At 42.4% G+C, this 18,338-nt stretch overlaps 1 protein-coding gene and 1 pseudogene across 4 annotated transcripts in view; both read left to right on the top strand.

Moving 5' to 3' along the window:
• Positions 1 to 386: 386 nt before the first annotated feature.
• Positions 387 to 1,963, top strand: LOC150050423 (ribosome biogenesis protein BRX1 homolog; annotated as a pseudogene).
• A 10,823-nt stretch (positions 1,964 to 12,786) lies between these two features.
• Rbm39 (RNA binding motif protein 39) overlaps positions 12,787 to 18,338 on the top strand; it is a 33,500-nt gene continuing 27,948 nt past the window's right edge. For 2 of the 4 annotated variants that reach the window (XM_090352268.1, XM_090352267.1), the window contains exons 1-3: positions 12,787 to 13,066; positions 13,664 to 13,727; positions 15,476 to 15,525. In XM_090352268.1, coding sequence (XP_090208394.1) covers positions 13,677 to 13,727; positions 15,476 to 15,525 — 101 coding nt within the window. In that variant the 5' untranslated portion in view covers positions 12,787 to 13,066; positions 13,664 to 13,676. The remainder of the gene's footprint in view (positions 13,067 to 13,663; positions 13,728 to 15,475; positions 15,526 to 18,338) is intronic. The other 2 variants (XM_090352266.1, XM_090352265.1) reach the window with 1 other exon arrangement.

Raw genomic sequence — 18,338 nt, 5'->3', positions numbered from 1 at the left:
GAGGAGAACAAAGTAGGAATTCCATTAGATTTCCAACACTTTGCAATATTATAAAGAGGAAAAGAAAAGTAGGAAGGATAGAAAATGTTTTATTCTTCTCTTGGCCATTAAAGACATAAAATCCACCTTGACTACATCAAGTGCCAGCACTGTGATAGTGTATCCCTGGGGGGCCTTATTACCTAACACTACTCCCTGTAATTTAGGATACTAATAAATGTTTCTAGTGAGTTAAAACTTCTGCCAGACCAGAAATAAAGAGAAAGGAGTAGGCTTTTGGCTCCAGAACTAAGGTTGAATCTAAAAGGGGTTCATTAAGATCTCTGAATTCCCCTTTTCCCATTTTATTCTCCATTCTGTAACTTAATAAAAAAGAAAACAACAGGGGCAAGATGGTGGCAACCAAGAGGAAGTGGCATGGAGACTTGCTGCTCAAAGTGAAGAAGCCAAAAAGAGATGGAAAAGAGGCTGGGAAGTCAGCTACGCAGCCAGAAGAAGTGGAGGAAGAAGATCGAAATTGTATCCCAGGCCCTGTTTGCAAGGGCAAATGGAAAAATAAGGAACGGATTCTCATCTTTTCTTCCAGAGGAATAAATTTTAGAACAAGACATTTAATGCAGGACCTGAGAATGTTGATGCCTCATTCTAAAGCAGATACTAAAATGGATCGTAAAGATAAATTGTTTGTGATTAATGAGGTCTGTGAAATGAAAAATTGCAATAAGTGTATCTATTTTGAAGCTAAGAAAAAGCAAGATCCTCTATATGTGGCTTTCAAATTCACCTCATGGGCCGTCTGCCAAATTCCTTGTTCAGAATATTCATACCCTGGCTGAACCGAAGATGACTGGCAACTGCTTGAAAGGTTCTAGGCCACTTTTGTCTTTTGATCCTGCCTTTGATGAATTGCCACATTATGCTTTGTTAAAAGAACTCTTAATTCAGATATTTAGTACACCTCGGTATCATCCCAAAAGCCAACCATTTGTGGACCATGTTTTTACTTTCACTATTGTGGATAATAGGATATGGTTTCAGAAATTTCAGATCATAGAAGAAGATGCTGCTCTTGTAGAAATAGGACCTTGTGGGCCGGGAGTTTGACCTAGTGGTTAAAGTGCTTGCCTAGCACGCATGAAGACCCAGGTTCAATTCCTCAGTACCACATGCATAGAAAAAAAAAAAAAAAGCCGAAAGTGGTGCTGAGGCTCAAGTGGTAGAGCTCTAGCCTTGAGAAAAGTCCAAGGACAGTGCTCAGGCCCTGAGCTCAAGCCCAGGACTGGCAAAAAAAAAAAAAAAAAAAGAAATAGGACCTTGTTTTGTCTTAAATCTCATAAAGATTTTCCAGAGAAGTTTTGGAGGACCAATATTATATGAAAATCCTCACTACCAATCACCAAATATGCATCGACGGATCATAAGATCCATCACAGCTGCAAAATACAGAGAGAAACAACAAGTGAAGGATGTTCAGAAACTGAACATGTTCTTCCACATGATCCTACTGAAGATATTTTTGCTGTACCAGCTGAGGAAAAAACAATAGAAATACAGTAGGTAAAACCAGAGCCCAAAGTAGATTTGAAAGCAAGAAAGAAGAGGGTTTATAAAAGGCAAAGGAAAATTCAACAGAAGATGAATAGAGGGAATGCAAAATGAATCCATGGATAACTATTTTGTTTTTCAGTTATTGTATATTTGTATACTGTGTGTAAATACTTCTATTATCCAGGATCTCTTTATATCATTAACATGCCATTTAAAAATTTAAATCTTAAATTTAGTGATGTTTTGTCTTTTTCTAAATAAAATGTCTCCAGAATTCAAAAAAAAAAAAAGAAAAAGAAAACAACAAACAAAAAAAAACAGGGACCAGGAGTTTGGCCTGCTGGTAAGAGTGCTTGCCTATCATGCATGAAGACCTTGGTTTGATTCCTGGATACCACATACATAGAAAAAAACTGGAAATAGGCTGGGAGTTTGGCCTAGTGGTAGAGTGCTTGCCTAGCACGCACGAAGACCCAGGTTCGATTCCTCGGCACCACATACATAGAAAAAAGCTGGAAGTGGTTCTGTATCTCAAGGATAGAGCTCTAGCCTTGAGAAAAGTCTGAGGACAGAGATCAGGCCCTGAGTTCAAGCCCCACAACTGGCAAAAAAAAAGAAAAGAAAAGAAAAGAAAGAAGCTGGAAGTGGTACTCAAGTGATAGAGCTCTAGCCTTGAGAAAGTGCTCAGGCACTGAGCCAAAGCCCAGGCCTGGAAAAACAAACAAACAAACAAAAAACAAAACAAACCAGCATCTTGGTTTGTAACCAAAATTTGCTTGAAACTTCTCGAACTTGCTGTCCTCAAAGTCACAATCCTAGGATTATAGCGGTGGACTACCACATCAAGCTTAATTTACTTTTTTTTTTTCCTTCTTATTTTTTGCAACACTGGTGTTTCAGCTTGGGATCTTGGGACCTTGAACTTGGTAGCAAGGTACTCTACTGCTGCACCATGTGTCTAGTCACTTAAAAAAAAAATGTTTCTAAAATAGGATTACCTTAGATTGAAATAACTGAATTTAAACCCTTTCTGCCTGCTTGCTGTCACCTGCCCAGTACCTGGGATTACGGGTGTGCATCACACATCTGGTATATAATTTAAATAACAAATTCTATCACAATCTAACTACTGATAATTATATGAAATGTACACAATATGAAACATGCTTCAAATTCTTGTCCCTTGTCTGTTTTCCTTTTTACAAGACTGAGACTCAAACTAGAAATGTCACACTCACTATCTTACATATCCACTGAGGATTTCTCTCTTTTCTTTTTCCTATTTTGTGGGGAGGGGAGTGGGGCTCAGGCTCTTGCTTAATTTTATTGCTCAAGGACAGTGCCCAGGTCCTGAGTTCAGAGGCCCATAACTGAACCCACCCCCTACCCCCACCCAAACGAAAATATACAAAGTGGTAAAGTGCTAGCCTTAAGCAGAAAATCTCAGGGACAGCATCTAGACCCTGAGCCCCAGGATTGACCAAAAAACAAAGATTTATTTTCGTCGGTCATGGGGCTTGAACTCTGGGCCTGGGTACTGTCCCTGAGCTCTTCAGCTCAAGGGTACCGCCCTACCCCTGGAGCCACAGTGCCACTTCTGGTTTTCTAGTTGTTAATTGGAGATAAGAGTCTCACAGACTTTCTTGCCTGGTCTGGCTTTGAACCGTGATCCTCAGATCTCAGCCTCCTGAGTAGATAGGATTACAGGCGTGAGCCACCATGCTAGCAAATGATTTTTTTTTTTTTTTTTTTTGCCAATCCTGGGGCTTGAACTCAGGGTCTGAGCCACAGCATCACTTCCAGTTTTTTCTGTATATGTGGTACTAAGGAACCAAACCCAGGGCTCTAAGCATGCTAGGCAAGGCAAGCATTCTACTAATAAGCCATGCTCCCAACTCCTGTTTTTGATGTTTATAAACAATGTTGAAATAAGTAATTCCCCTATGATGGTTACTCACATTTCCAATTTTTCTAAGCAACCCTTCAGTAAACATTAACAAAAAATATGTAGTGTCCTGAGTGGGTGGCTCACATCTGTAATCTTAGCTATTCAGGAGACACACACACACACGAAGAGCCTAGAAACAAAGATGTGATTGAATGATTGAATGTAGTTCACCTGTAATTACTTGTTTATAAGGTAGGGGCATAGGATAATTGATGCTCTGCAGTACAAACGCCTTTTGCTTTGTTTTTGCATGCTTACCAGCTCACAAAGACACCCCCCCATTCTTCTTAGTTGCTCTACAATTATGGGTTTAAATAGTACTTCCTTCACTTCAATCTATCACCCTGCCTAACAGCTCACAATTCCCTTGAGCCTCCTCTGAAATCTCTGTATTGTATTTATTTGTAGCTGTGTGTGCCATTTTGGGCTTGAATTCAGACCCTAGGCACTGTCCCTTGGCTTTTTTCCTTGCCATCCTGGGGCTTGAACTCAGGGCCTGGGCACTGTCCTTGGGCTTTCTCAAGGCTAAGAGCTCTACCATTTGAGCCACAGCACCTCTTCCCACTTCATCTATAAATGTGGTCTCGAAGAATCGAACCTGGGTCTTAGTGTATTCTAAGCAAGCACTCTACCATTAGGCCAAACTCCCAGCCCCAGTGATTGTGAGGGCTTTTGTTGCTGTGTTTTTTGTCGTGGGACTTGAATTCTGGCCCTGGGCATAGTCCTTGAGTTCTTCAGCTCAAGGCTACTGCCCTAACCCTTGAGCCATAGTGCCACTTCTATGTCCCTGAGCTTTTGTACTCATCTAGTGCTCTAACACTCAAGCCACAGTTCCATTTCAAGCATTTTGGTAGCTAATTGGACAAAAGGGTCTCATAGATTTTCCTGCCTGTGCTGGCTTTGAATAGTGATCCTCAGATCTCGGCCACCAGAGTAGTTAGGATCATAAGCATGAATTACTGATGCCCACTTTGCTGACATCTAATCTAGATTCTAAATTCCAGACTCTAGACCATAAACAGATTTCAGTGGTAGATAATGCTTAGTAGGATTGAGACACCGGGTTCAATCCCCAGCACCAAATATAAGAATGACTGAAAAGGTTCCGGGCTTCGAAGTGGTGTTCTGGCTCAAGCGGTAGAGTTCTTTGACAGTGCTCAGGCCCTGAGTTTAAGTCCCAGCAAATGTATCACGAAAGAAAGTTTATAAAGGAGCAACTAATGAGAAACAATCACAGTTACTCTAAGACCTTTTCTGCTCTCCTTCACGAGCTATAGATTTGGAAAAAAAAAAAAGTGTGTGTGTGGAGGGGGAAGATTGTATTATTTTTAACAAATATTCAAAGGGTCTAGGCTAAGAAGTTAAAACCAGTAAGTAAACTGTAAAAAATAGGTAAAACTCCTCACCTCTCTATAGGAGAGGCTATGTAATTGTCTTAATGGGTGAAATGGTAAAAATCTGGAAACTGAGCTGGGCTCAGTGGCTCATGCCTGTAATACTAATACTCGGGAGGCTGAGATCTGAAGATTGCAGCTCCAAGCCAGCCCGGCACTAAATACCCTGAGACACTTATCTCCAGTTAATTTCTAGAAAAGAGGAAGTGGGGCTGTGGCTGCAGGGGTAGGGTAAGTCTTGAGCTGAAGAGTCCAGGGACAATGCCCAGGGCCATGGGTAGGGCAGTAGCCCTGAGCAAAAGAGCTCAGGGACAGCGCCCAGGCAGAGTTCAAGCCCCATGCCCTCCCCCACACACAAAATATCTGTAAACGGTTCTTGGACCAATAAAGACAAAAAGAATGAAAACTGTAGAGCCTGGCACTGGTAGTTCATGCCTGTAATCCTACATTGACTAAGAGTTCAGAGACAGCACCCAGGTCCTGAGTTCAAGTTCCAAGACCCAGAAAAAAAATAAATGAAGACTGTTGTCTGGTGAAATCAAGTCCTTAAAGCTATCAGAGTTTTGAGTGGGACTCAACCATTTTACCCAACCCAAACCATTGTGCAAGGATTAAGACTAAGAATCTTGAATATTTGCCAAGCTCAGAAAGCATAAATGCTACAAACAAGAAATGTAATTTTTTTTGCCAGTCCTGAGCTTGAACACAGGGACTGAGCACTGTCCTTGGACTTTCTCAAGGCTAGAGCTCTACCACACTTCCGGCTTTTTTCTATATATGTGGTACCGAGGAATCGAACCCAGGTCTTCATGCATGCTAGGCAAGCACTTTAACCAGTAGGCCAAACTCCCGGCCCCAAGAAATGTCAATTTTTAAGAGCACAGTGACTCATGCCTGTAATCCTAGCTACTCAGGAGGCTGATATCTGAGGATCGAGGTTCAAAGCCAGCTAGCCAAGGCACTAAAGTCCAACTCTTATCTCCAGTTAACCAGAAGTGGCGCTGTGGCTAAAAGGGTAGGGTGGTAGCCTTGAGTTCAAGAGCTCAGGGACAATGCCCAGGGTAAGGAGTAGGCAGTAGCCTTGAGCTGCAGAGCTCAGGGATAGCATCCAGGCCCAGAGTTAAGCCCCAGGACCACAACCACCGCCACCAACAAAAAACAAATGTAGGGGCTGGGAATTTGGCCTAGTGGTAGATAGCTTGCCGAGCATGCAGGCACAACCATGTTTGATTCTTTGGTACCACATACATATAAAAACCAGAAGTGGTGCTGTGGCTTAAGTGGAAGAACACTAGCCTTGAAGATAGCCCCAGGACAGTGTTCAGGCCCGAGTTCAATGCCCAGGACTGGCAAAAAACAACAAAAAAAAAGCCAGAAATGGTGCTGTGGCTCCAATGGTAGAACTCTAGCCTTGAGAAAGCCTAAGGAGAGGGGCCGGGAGTTTGGCCTAGTGGTAGAGTGCTTGCCTAGCATTCAGAAAGACTGGGGTTCAATTCCTTGGTACCCCACATACATAGCAAAAAGCCGGAAGTGGTGCTGAGGCTCAAGTGGTAGAGCTCTAGCCTTGAGAAAGCCCAAGGACAGTGTTCAAGCCCTGAGCCCAAGCCCAGGACTGGCAAAAAAAAAAAAAAAAAAAAAAAAAAGCCTAAGGAGAGTGCCCAGGCCCTGAGTTCAGTTCCCAGGACTGGTAATAAAAGAAAGAAAAAAAATGTAAATTTTAAGCTTTAGCTCTCATTTCCAGGATGAAGAACAGAAAAAAAAAAAGGTTCTCTCTTTCTCTTTTCCATTTCTATCTAGATTTGTTTGTTTTATTTTGTTTTGTTTCGCCAGTCCTGGGGCTTGAACTCAGGGCCTGGGCACTCTCCTGTCCTTCAGCTTTCTCTACCACCTTAAGCCACAGCACCACCTCTTCTGTGTATGTGGTACCAAGTAATTGAACCCACAGCTTCCTGCATGCTAGGCAAGCACTCTACCCCACTCCTGGCCCCATCTTCCTAATTTAATCCTACTTTGCAAAAATAGATTTTTATAGCCAGGTGTGGTGGTTCACGCCTGTAATCCTAGCTACTCCGGAGGCTGAGATCTGAGGATTAAGGTTCAGTACCAGCCTCAGCATAAAAGGACCTGAGACTCATCTCCAATTAACCTCTAGAAAACAGGAAGTGGGGCTTGGCTCTTGGGTAGAGCGGTAGCTTTGATTGAGCTGAAGAGCTCAGGGACAGCGCCCAGGCAAAGTACAAGCTTCATTACCCACACACGCACAAAAAAGATTTTTATTTCTGTTTTTTGTTTGGTTTTTGCCAGTCCTGGGCCATGAACTCAAGGCCTGAGAACTGTCCTTGGGCTTTCTCAAGGCTAGAACTGTACCACACAAGCCATAGCACCATTTCCAGCTTATTTTCTATATATGTGGTACCAAGGAATCAAACCTGGTCTTTGTACATGGTAGGTAAGCACTCTGCCACTAGGCCAAACTCCCGGCCCCTATTTCTGTATTTTTGTTAGTCTTGGGGCATGAAGTCAGGGCCTGGGCATTGTCCCTGAGCAGCATTGTAATCAAGGCTAATGCTCTACCATTTGAGCCACAGTCCACTTTCAGTTCTTGAGTGGTTAACTGGAGGTAAGAATCTCTTGGGGACTTTTCTGGCTTCAAATTACAATCCTGGGATCTCAGCCTCTATAGTAGCTGAGAGTACAGGTGTGAATCATGGTCAATCAGCCAGACTTTTTTTTTTTTTTGCCAGTCCTGGGGCATGAACTCAGGGCTTGAGTCCTGTCCTTGGGCGTTTTCCTCAAGGCTAGTGCTCTACTACTTGAGCCACATCACCACTCCTGGCTTTTTTTTGTGTATGTGGTACGAGGAATTCATGCATGTTACGCAAGCACTCTACCACTAGGCCAAACTCGCAGTCAGCCAGACTGTTTTGGATGGTAATTCATGACCTTCTGCCACAAATTATGTAAAAAAATGATAAAGGGAGATGCATTTGCATAGAAAGTACATAAACCAAAGAGAAAGAGGCTTAGCAAAGTGAAAAGCATGCTTGTTTGTTTGTTTGTTTGTTTTTGGCAGTCCTGGGCTTGAGCTCAGGGCCTGAGCACTGTCCTTGGATTTTCTCAAAGCTAGAGCTCTACCACTTGAGCCTCAGCACCACTTCCGGCTTTTTTCTACGTATGTGGTACCGAGGAATTGAACCCGGGTCTTCATGAATGCTAGGCAAGCACTTTAACCACTAGGCCAAACTCCTGGCCCCAAGCATGCTTTTAAATATATTTCCTACTGGCTCTGGTGGCTCATGCCTGTAATCCTAGCTACACAGGAGGCTGAGATCTGAGGATCCAGGTTCAAAGCCAGCACTAAAGTCAGTGAGACTCATCTCCAATTAACTAGAAAACTAGAAGTGGTGCTATGGCTCAAGGGGAAGGTTAGTAGCCTACGCTTTGACAATGCCCGGGCCCAGAGTTCAAACCCCACGACAAAAGAAAAAAATATATATGTATGTGTAAGTATATGTATGTACATATATATCCTTTAAACATTATATATACATATATATGTATTTGTGTGTGTGTGTGCGTGTGTTCCAGTTCTGTGGCTTGAACTCTGGGCCTGGGCATAGTCACTGAGCTCCTTTGCTCAAGGCTAGGGCTCTACCACTTGGGCCACAATGCCACTTCTGGCTTTTTCTGTGATTAATTGAAGATAAGCCTCACAGATTTCCCTGCCTAGGGTAGCCTTGAACCTCCACCCTCAGATCTCAGCCTCCTGTGTAGCAAGGATTACAAGCATGACCTATAAGCATGGGCTGAATCCTTACCTCTGTATGGAAAGTTAGACTGAAAAGCCAAAGCCTGTTGTACAAGTCCTGTGCCTATTGCTCTAGTGCTTGAGCCAGGACTAGTGTCTTGCTTAATTCTCATCCCCCCCTCTTGGCTTTGATTCCAGGTTGCACTTATAGGCTTTATGTTGGTGGGGGGTGGAGGGGACAGGGGGTTGGAATGTGCTTGCGCACACATGCACGTGCTAACTATGGCTAGGTCTGCCCAGGCTGGCTTCCAGCCTGGATCCTCAGATCTCAGCCTACTGAGTAACTGGGATTATAGCCATGAGATTTCTGTGCCTATCTACATATTTTCTCCAAACAAATGTTTAGCAGTAACAGAAATAATCTTATTCTTCAATAATATACTTCTATTATCCGGGCGTGGTGGTTCTCACCTGTAATCCTAGCTGCTCTGGAGGCTGAGATCTGAGGATCAAGGTTCAAAGCCAGCCCGAGCACAAAAGGACCTGAGACTCTTATCTCCGATTAACCTCTAGAAAACAGGAAGTGGGGCTTGGCTTAAGGGTAGGGTGGTATCCTCGAGCTGAAGAACTCAAGGACAACATCCAGGCTCAGGGGTAGGGAGGTAGCCTTGAGCTGAAGAGCTCAGGGACAGCGCCCAGGCTGAGTTCAAGACCCATGACCTACCCCCCCCCCCAAAAAAAACTATTGAGACTTCATTTACTGAGTATCCACCTATTTAGGCAGGTTTTAAGTCCAGGAATCCAGTAGTGACCCCCTTTTTTCTTTTGACCAGTCCTGAGGCTTGAACCCAGATCCTATGTTCTGTTCCTGAGCCTTTCTGTGCTCAGAACTAGAGATCTACCACTGAGCCACAGTGCTGCTTCTGGCCTTTTTCTGTTTTGGTACTGAGGAAAGCTTAATGCATGCTTGGCAAGCACGCTGCCGCTAAGCCACATCCCCAGCCCTCCCTGAGCTGCTTTTATTGAAGGTTTGTGACTTGGCACTGTCTCTGATCTTCTTTTGCTCAAGGCTAGTTCTCTATCACCTGAGCTACAGCACCACTTCCAGCTCTGTGTATGTAGTACTGAGGAATTGAACTCAGGGCTTCATGCATGCTAGGCCATCACTCTATTACTAAGCCACTTTCCCAGCCACAATGATGATCATTTCTAGTCTTGATCAATCTCAAGAAATTTAGCATTGTAAGTAATCCCTTTTTTTGTGGAAGGAAGTCAAAGATTCGGTCTTTCACTTGTTGAAGGTAACTGTTGGAACATTATATCAACCAAATGTCTTGTTTCTAATCCTTTATGGTTTCCATTATTATTATTATTGCTTGTCCTGGGGCTTGAACTCAGGGCCTGGGCAGTCCTTGTGCAACTTGAGTCACAGCACCTCTTTTGGCAGTTTTCTGTTTATGTGGGAGCAAGGAATCGAACTCAGGGCTTTGTGAATGCTAGGTGAGCATTCTAACAGGCTATGCTCCTGGCCCATGGCTTTCCATTATTAAGCTGTTCATTTCTTGACTTCTTTAAAGACATGTTTTTGTTTTTTTTTTCTAGAATGTGATTTTAATAAGTGTAATCTATGGGCAAAATAATATGTCCCCAACAGAAAATTATAAAATTATAATAACAGAGTACTTATGTATGAGTAGTATGTTTGGTTTCTACTTGCTATTAATTACTAATATAAACAGCTCTATGTTTTTTAGCTGTGAAAAATGTTTGAGCATCTTGTATTGAGACAAAACACATCATAATTTTCCTATTAAATTTAATGGAGCCTTTTCCTTTTTTCATTTAAATGCTTCTTCCTTATTGCCATGATTTTCAGGTATTAATGAAAATAATTAAGCAAGGACTAAATGTACTTGAAAATAACCCTTTGATTGGGCACATAATGATTACTAAGCTTTGTATAAAAGCTCCTGAAGTTGGAGGGGTTTGATGGAAATAATCTGGTATAATCCCTCAAAAATTTACTTGAATTTCATCCATTGATAATTATTGTTTGAATGGTTATTTAATTTGAATTGCAAAATAATGATATTGTAATATTATTCCTCAAGTATTTTTTAGCTTACATTTTTTTAAAAAGAAAATCTTTTATTTATTTTTTTTGCCAGTCCTGGACCTTAAACTCAGGGCCTGAGACAGTCTTTGGCATTCTCAAGGTTAGAGCTCTACCACTTGAACTACAGCACCATTTCCAGCTTTTTTCTATGTATATGTACCGAGGTATCCAACCTGTGTCTTTATGAATGCTAGGCAAGCACTCTACCACTAGGCCAAACTCCCAGCCTCTAGTATGCATTCTTCTTGATGACTGAGGTAGGGATCATGTATTTATGAGATTAACCATAAGAGCAAAAAAAAGACAAGAGAAATAGTATATTAAGAACACCAATCACGGGGCCGGGAGTTTGGCCTAGTGGTTAAAGTGCTTGCCTAGCATGCACGAAGACCCGGGTTCAATTCCTTGGTACCACATACATACAGAAAAGCCGGAAGTGGTGCTGAGCCTCAAGTGGTAGAGTGCTAGCCTTGAGAAAGTCCAAGGACAGTGCTCAGGCCCTGAGCTCAAGCCCAGGACTGGCAAGAAAAAAGAAAAAAAAAAAAAAAAAGAACACCAATCACACCAAGACATGTGAAAGGGTATCAATGTATGTGAATTAATGCACCTTCTATCTGGCAAATATCATGTAACCCTTTTACTAATTACAATAAAAAAATGAAAAAAAAAAGAACACCAATCACACAAGATAAAGCTCTTGTTTCCATATCCTAGAGTCTAAAGACATGGTTTTTAATTTTTTTTTTTTTAATGTGGGAAGGGGAAACAGATTTATTTATTTATTTATTTATTTTATTTTTGCCAGTCCTGAGCTTGAGCTCAGGGCCTGAGGCACTGTCCTTGGACTTTCTCAAGGCTAGAGCTCTACCACTTGAGCCTCAGCACCACTTCCGGCTTTTTTCTATGTATGTGGTACCGAGGAATCAAACCCGGGTCTTCATGCATGCTAGGCAAGCACTTTAACCACTAGGCCAAACTCCCGGCCCACAGATTCTTTTTATTTGTGACAGTATTAGGCAGAAAACAAACAAAAGTTTATGCTCAGGATGACAGGATTCTGGGCAACTTCAATTTGATGGGAAATTGGAACCCTTTGAAATAACAGTAACACTGGTATTTTGTTTAATTTGAGAGGAAGTCATCTATGGGTGAGAGAATCAAAACCAACTTACTTTTTTTTTTTGCCAGTCCTGGGCTTGAGCTCAGGGCCTGAGCACTGTCCTTGGACTTTCTCAAGGCTAGAGCTCCACCACTTGAGCCTCAGCACCACTTCCGGCTTTTTTCTATGTATGTCTTTGTGTATGCTAGGCCAACCTTCCGGCCAAAACCTACTTACTTTTTGTTTTTCTCCAGTTTCCATCTAGTTAAGAGGCTTCAAAGAGCAGGGAAATCATACATTTTACTTCCCTAATCTTGCACCCCTCCGCCCCCCAAGTCCTTGTAGGGTATCTCCTCCCCATTTCCCCTAGGCTTCTCTCTTGGTGCTCCCCACTGCATGATAATCTGAGAATGATCGGTTTATCCCACGGCCACACTCACTAGGCCATTTTATGGCGACCTTGAACCGCCCACTGAGTAGGAGAAGGGAGGTGAGGGGGCGGTTAGCAAAGAAGAAAAGACCTTTGGGATGGCAGCGAGGAGGCTCCGGGACTGGGAAGGATGGGGAGCTCCATTCAGCAAGGAGTTGTCTGAAAGACTGACAGGCCGTGCGCCAACTGCCTTTGCTGCAGACACTTGCGCCGTGTCGCGAGATTTGGATGCTTATTTGGCGAGAGAGAGGGCAAGAGAGCTTGAGAGAGAAAGAGGGGGGGGGAGGTCTGTGGCGCAATCGTTCCTGGAGACTGGGCCAAGGCGGCCGGCCCTCCCTTCCCCCTCCTCCCTCGCCTCCCCCCTCCCCGCCCTTGTACTGACATCTCGCGATACTTGGTTTTCTCCATTTTGGAACGCGGGGCGGTTTCTCGCGAGAGCCCGTGCGGCAGGCTGTAGGAGACCCCGGGTGTTTGTGTGTATGTGTATTGGTGACTGTGAGTACGGGGAAGCAGCGGCCGCCATTTCAGGGAGCTTGCCGACGCTGTCGCAGGCTTGGCCTCTGTGCTGCCGAAGCCGCCGTCCTGCTGGTCCGCGCGGGCGCCTCTAATCCCATTGTTTCTTTTAGATTCGCTCAGGCCTAGCCGCCTTCGGAGCCCGATTTTCGGGTGGGGCGGCTCCGCGGCCTCGGCCTAGAGGCTTAAGAGTAGTCACAGCGGCAGCGGCGGCAGCGATAGCAGCAGACTTTTCCCGAGCCGGCCACAGGCGCCCGAAAGCCCGAACAGGTAGGGTGGGGTCGCGGGTGGCCAGGGCGTAGCGGGGCGTTGGTGGGCCGCGGTGCCGGGGGAGGTTTTGACGGTTTTTAGGGGGAGGGTCCCCGGTTACCGTCTCCGTCTCGGCGGTCGCCCCCTCCTGTTCTGGGAGGGTCGGAGTCGAGGTCTTTTTTAGGGGGGGAGCAGTGATCCCAAGGATCCCAGGGTGGCCTGGTGCACATGGTGACGCCCGGTCCCTTCGTGGCCTGTGTCGGCCTCGACCTCCCAACATGGCGCCAGCCTAACGCTACCTTGGTCCACCACCCCTCCCGGCAGAGGGAGTTTCCCCTGCCCCCGAAAGGGCCCCGCCGACCGCGCGCTCCCCACCGCCCGTGCCTCGTGTTCTGTGTCGGGTGTTCATGCAAGCTTTTCAAAACAGGGTGTTAGAGCCCTTACTTTTGTGTGTTTGATCGCCTTACGTAAGCCACGCCTGACGAAGTGCGTCGTGCTTCTTTATAGTCCCCTGAGGCCTCCCGCAGGAGCTTCTCCTCCCCTCTGGGGATGTGATGACCCTAAGGAAAATTGAACATCACCGAAAATTACTCACAGGATCGTCTTGTTCTTCCCTAGGCGTTTAGAGAAAATGGCAGACGATATTGATATTGAAGCAATGCTTGAGGCTCCTTATAAGAAGGTGAGAAAAAAAATGTCGGTGAGGTCTGTTTATTTCTTAATTTAGCATTATTCACGAAACTACTGCTGAAATGTAAACTAACCTCCCCGGAGCCCTCTTGATATATCTTATCTCAGAGATGATTACGTATAACTTACAAAAGTAAAATATATGCTATTGATGTAATAATATTGTGCAGTAGTTTCACTTCAGCGTGATGAATAAATGCCCATCTATCTCTCTTTGTAGACTTGCCTAACGATATCTCACCTCTACTCCCATGAATTCACCTTTGATTCCAGTGTGAACTGTCAATCATAAGGTAGTAATTGAGTGACTTATCGCTGTACCGTGGTCCCCTAGGTAAAATGACTCAACTAAGAATTACCAGCTCCAGTTTGGTATAGCAAAAAGGTGAATGTAGTGGTTTGGGAAAACAGCAGGGGTCCAAGAATAACAAAGAATACCAGTCTATGGCAAGTAAATCTTTTAATAAGATAAGTCTTTCGAGAAGAAATGGGTGAGATTTAAAAAATTATTATATTAAAGACTGGTGATAGTTAAAACAGGCAGGTGGTGATCTGCTTCTCAGTTAATAATTACTAAAATTCTTGGATCCCTGATAGAAACTTAAAAAAAAAAAAGTCAAGAGGCAGTATCACAGCTTAGAGTCACATGATGACTGATTTACTTACTGTTTCCGTATTGTCTTGTTTTTAATTAGGCCCTGCCATAGTATTTCATTCACACTAAAACCTACAAAGGAATTATTTTGGCTAAGAATACATTATGACCCATTTCAGTATCACAGTTAAGCTGTCTTCATTCTTTCACCAGTTGGTGGTGAAAATAGCAGTATGCATGCATTATCACTTGTAACAAATTGTAAGCTTTGTAATTTAGCATTTATGCTCCTATAGATGATGTAATCAAACTTTATAAACATTGCACTAAACCTTTTAAAAATAATACATTTGCTTTGGAGTGTATAGCACGACCATGTGGTACCTTTTGGATGAATTCTGATAGCTTTAAAATAGTGTATGTAGTTTTGTAATGCTTAGACTCTTGAAGAAAGCTACTTTCTGTTTTAATGTTTCTTGTCTTAGTTTAACGTGGATGTACTTCCATGTAAAACAGGTATGGAAGTAGGAATGTTTAGGCTGGACTGGTGGATTATTAATTGACTTTCTTGGGTTCTTGGGAGTCAACATTACTAAAGCAGTGTGAATCCCTGTTTGCTTCAGGGCGAGATGTGTGACAGAGGTGGCATCAAGCTCTTACAGTCCCAACCCTCCAACGGAAATGGGCGAAGATCTCAGGAATGGCATCGGTCACAGGAATCGATAGTGGCTGGCTGCTAGCATGGCCACTTGGGGCTTAGGCAGAAATAGAGCCATGGTACTGACGAAAGGGACCATAGCACATGGAATCAAACTCAACCAGGACTTCATTCATATTTTATAGAAAATATATTTAACCACTTCAGTATTGTAAATCCAAATAACAATGTCTGAACTATGTAAAAAAGTAAAATTTAACGTGTTAATGTGAAGAATTTTATTTTTGTATCTTGATGACTTAACTGTAAGCAACAAAGTGGTTAAACACATACCATCTAAATTTTTTTATAGCCTTCCATGTTAAACTAAATAAGTAATTAGTTTTAAAATTGTTTTGTATTTTCTTATTCCTATTCCCTTTACCCTTTGACAACTTGAAATGTTACCACTTCGTCCTCATGATGTTCTTCTATCAACCCTGCTTAGGATGAGAACAAGTTGAGCAGTGCTAACGGCCATGAAGAACGTAGCAAAAAGTAAGTTTTAAGGAGAAGCTGGGGGGTGGAGGGAAGGAAGTACTGGACTTAACATGGATGAAATCTAATTTCTGTTCCTGTTCTTAAAATATCAAGCTCTGGGTTTCTTTGCTGAGTATTTTGCCTATTAGAAATTTTGTTCTTTACCTTTTGCCACAAGAAAATCCTTGGGGTTATAAAAATCTGCCTATGTACTTTTTGCCTAGATTTCAGGATATAGTTTTAGGGATCTTCTGGGCTATCACCTTCCAGTCATCATACTAATCCAGTTGAGAGTGAGTTCCTAAATTAGAACCATCTATTTTCTTGAATTTGATAACTTTGGCCTTGGTGCCCGTACTCAGGAGGCTCTGAGATCTGAGGATCACAGTTTGAAGCCAGCCTCGCAGGAAAGTGAAATGAGTCTCTTTAATATACCACTCAAAACCAGAAATGGTGCTGTGGCTCAGAATGGCATAGTGACAATCTTGAGCAAAAGAACTCAGGAATAGTGCCCAAGCTCTGAGTTGAAGTCTCACAACTGGAAAAAAAAAAAAATTGGTAGCTTTGACTTCATTTGATGATGTATTAATAAAACTATTCCGACTGAACTTAAGAGAAATCAATTACATTAGAAAGGATGATCTGTTCATGGGATGAATTATTTTCTCTAAATCACTAAAGGACATCAGGTCTATTTTTCTGCTCCTTGGTGCTTATGGCCTTTTGGTAGTATTAAGAGCATACTTGAAAGTATACTTTTAAGCATACTTTAAAAATACTTTTAAGTACTTTTTTGTATTGTTCCTGGGGCTTTAGACTCAGGGCCTGGATGTTGCCCAAGGCTAGTGTTCTACTATTTGAGCCACAGCTCCACTTCATCTTCTTGATTGTTAACTAGAGATCAAAAGTCTCACAGACTTCTGCCTGGGCTGGCTTTGAACTAGAATCCTCATCCCAGTCTCTGGAGTAGCTAGTATTACAGGCCTGAGGCACTCCCTCCTGGGTTAAATACTTTCATTGTTTTAGGATTTAGACTATAGGACTTAGAGTTTTGAATATTAAAATTGTGTAATTTGAGTAACTTAAAACTACTAGGGATTTTGTACTTACAGACTAGTACAGAATATATACATTATATATATATATAATATATATATATATATATGTTTTTTCCCCCCCTAAGACACAAGACCTGATGCTTTCACTCATTGGTTAGTGCTCTAACGCTGGCTTTTTTTTTTTTTTTGGTGAGTCATCGGGCTTGAACTCAGCCTGGGTACTGCCCCTGAGCTCTTCAGTTCAAGGCAATCACTCTACCCTTGAGCCAAGGCCCAATTCCCATTTTCTAGAGATTAATTGTAGATAAGAATCTCAGGTCCTTTTGTATTTGGACTGGCTTTGAACCAGAATCTTCAGATCTCAGCCTCCTGAGTATAGGATTATAGGCGTGAGCCACCAGTGGCCCAGCTAACTTTTTTTTTTTTATCATGACCTCAATACATAATGAAAATGGTAAAGAAACCATTTATTTGATTCATTTTGATTGTTTTTCTCCAATGAGGTCAGAGTTCGTTATAACAACTTTGTTAGCTAGGTTGGTATAGTTTTATAAAATAGCTGGGTAATTTTTGGATTTGGGTTATTCAGGGTTTTCTAAGGTATTGTTGATTTCCTTAATGTACTGAAAAATGGTAAAATTTTAGGTGGATATGGGGGTACATTCCCTAAATCCCAAGACTGGAGGCTGGGGCACTAGGATCACTAGTTTAAAGCAAACCTGGCTACAGACCCAGGCCCTATCAACAACAAAAATACAAGGTGTAATTTTAGGACTTTTACTTTCTTCTGTTAATAGCTTATGTGGAAGTCATTTTATAGTATCTCACTAATCATGATTGGATGTGGGGATCAGGTCTGAGACATCCATTCAGTTGTTACAGGGTTTATCTATGTTATATCCTTATGTATCTATTTTGCAATCCTGTAATAAAATACCTGGAAAGAATAATGTATAAATAGATTTGGATGTAGCTCAGTCGCAAAGCACTTGTCTTAGCAAGTGCAATGTACTGCGTTGGATACCCAGTACCAAAAGAAAAAAATTAAAATTTTAGATAACAGGTTTAGTTGGTAATTAACAAAGATGTTGCTTTAAGTGCCATAAGGATGAAGATAACTTTAGATGCCAAACTTCTCTATTATGTCATTTTCTTTTTTTCTTTCTTTTTTTTTTTTTTTTGGGCCAGTCTTCCGGCTTGAACTCTACCTGAATGCTGTTCCTCAGTTTCTTTTTGCTTAAGGCTAGGGCTCTACCAGTTGAGCCACATTGCCACTCCTGACTTTTTCTGAGTAGTTTTTTTGGATATGAGTCTCTACTTTCCTGCTGAGCTGGCTTCAAAGCATCATCCTCAGATCTTAGCCTCCTGGGTAGTTAGGATTACAGGTATGAACCACCAGTGCCCAGTAATTAATATCATTTTTGACTTCACTAATTCCACTAGTCTCTACTTTGCATTTTTGTTGTTGTTATCCTGGAGTTTGGACTCTGGGCCAGGTCTCTGCCACTTGAGCGCTACTTCATGTACTTGTTTTTATCTTACATTTAAGGTCACAAACTTTTATAGGGAGATAAAGCTTGAAACACTTTAGCTTTAATCTTATGTTGTGTTTTGTAGGAATAATTTAGGAATATTCGGTTTAGTTTTCCCTACAGTTGAAGGGAAGAATCTCTAAACATTTTAGAACACTCTAGTATTACAATAAAATTTGTCAGATTTTTTTTTTGGGGGGGTGGTCGGTCATGGGACTTGAACTCTTAAGCTCAAGGCAAG

This window comes from Megascapheus bottae, chromosome 18 (assembly GCF_031878675.1).
Source record: "Megascapheus bottae isolate mThoBot1 chromosome 18, mThoBot2.hap1, whole genome shotgun sequence".
NCBI lineage: Eukaryota > Metazoa > Chordata > Mammalia > Rodentia > Geomyidae > Megascapheus > Megascapheus bottae.
This window is presented reverse-complemented; position numbering and strand designations above follow the sequence as displayed.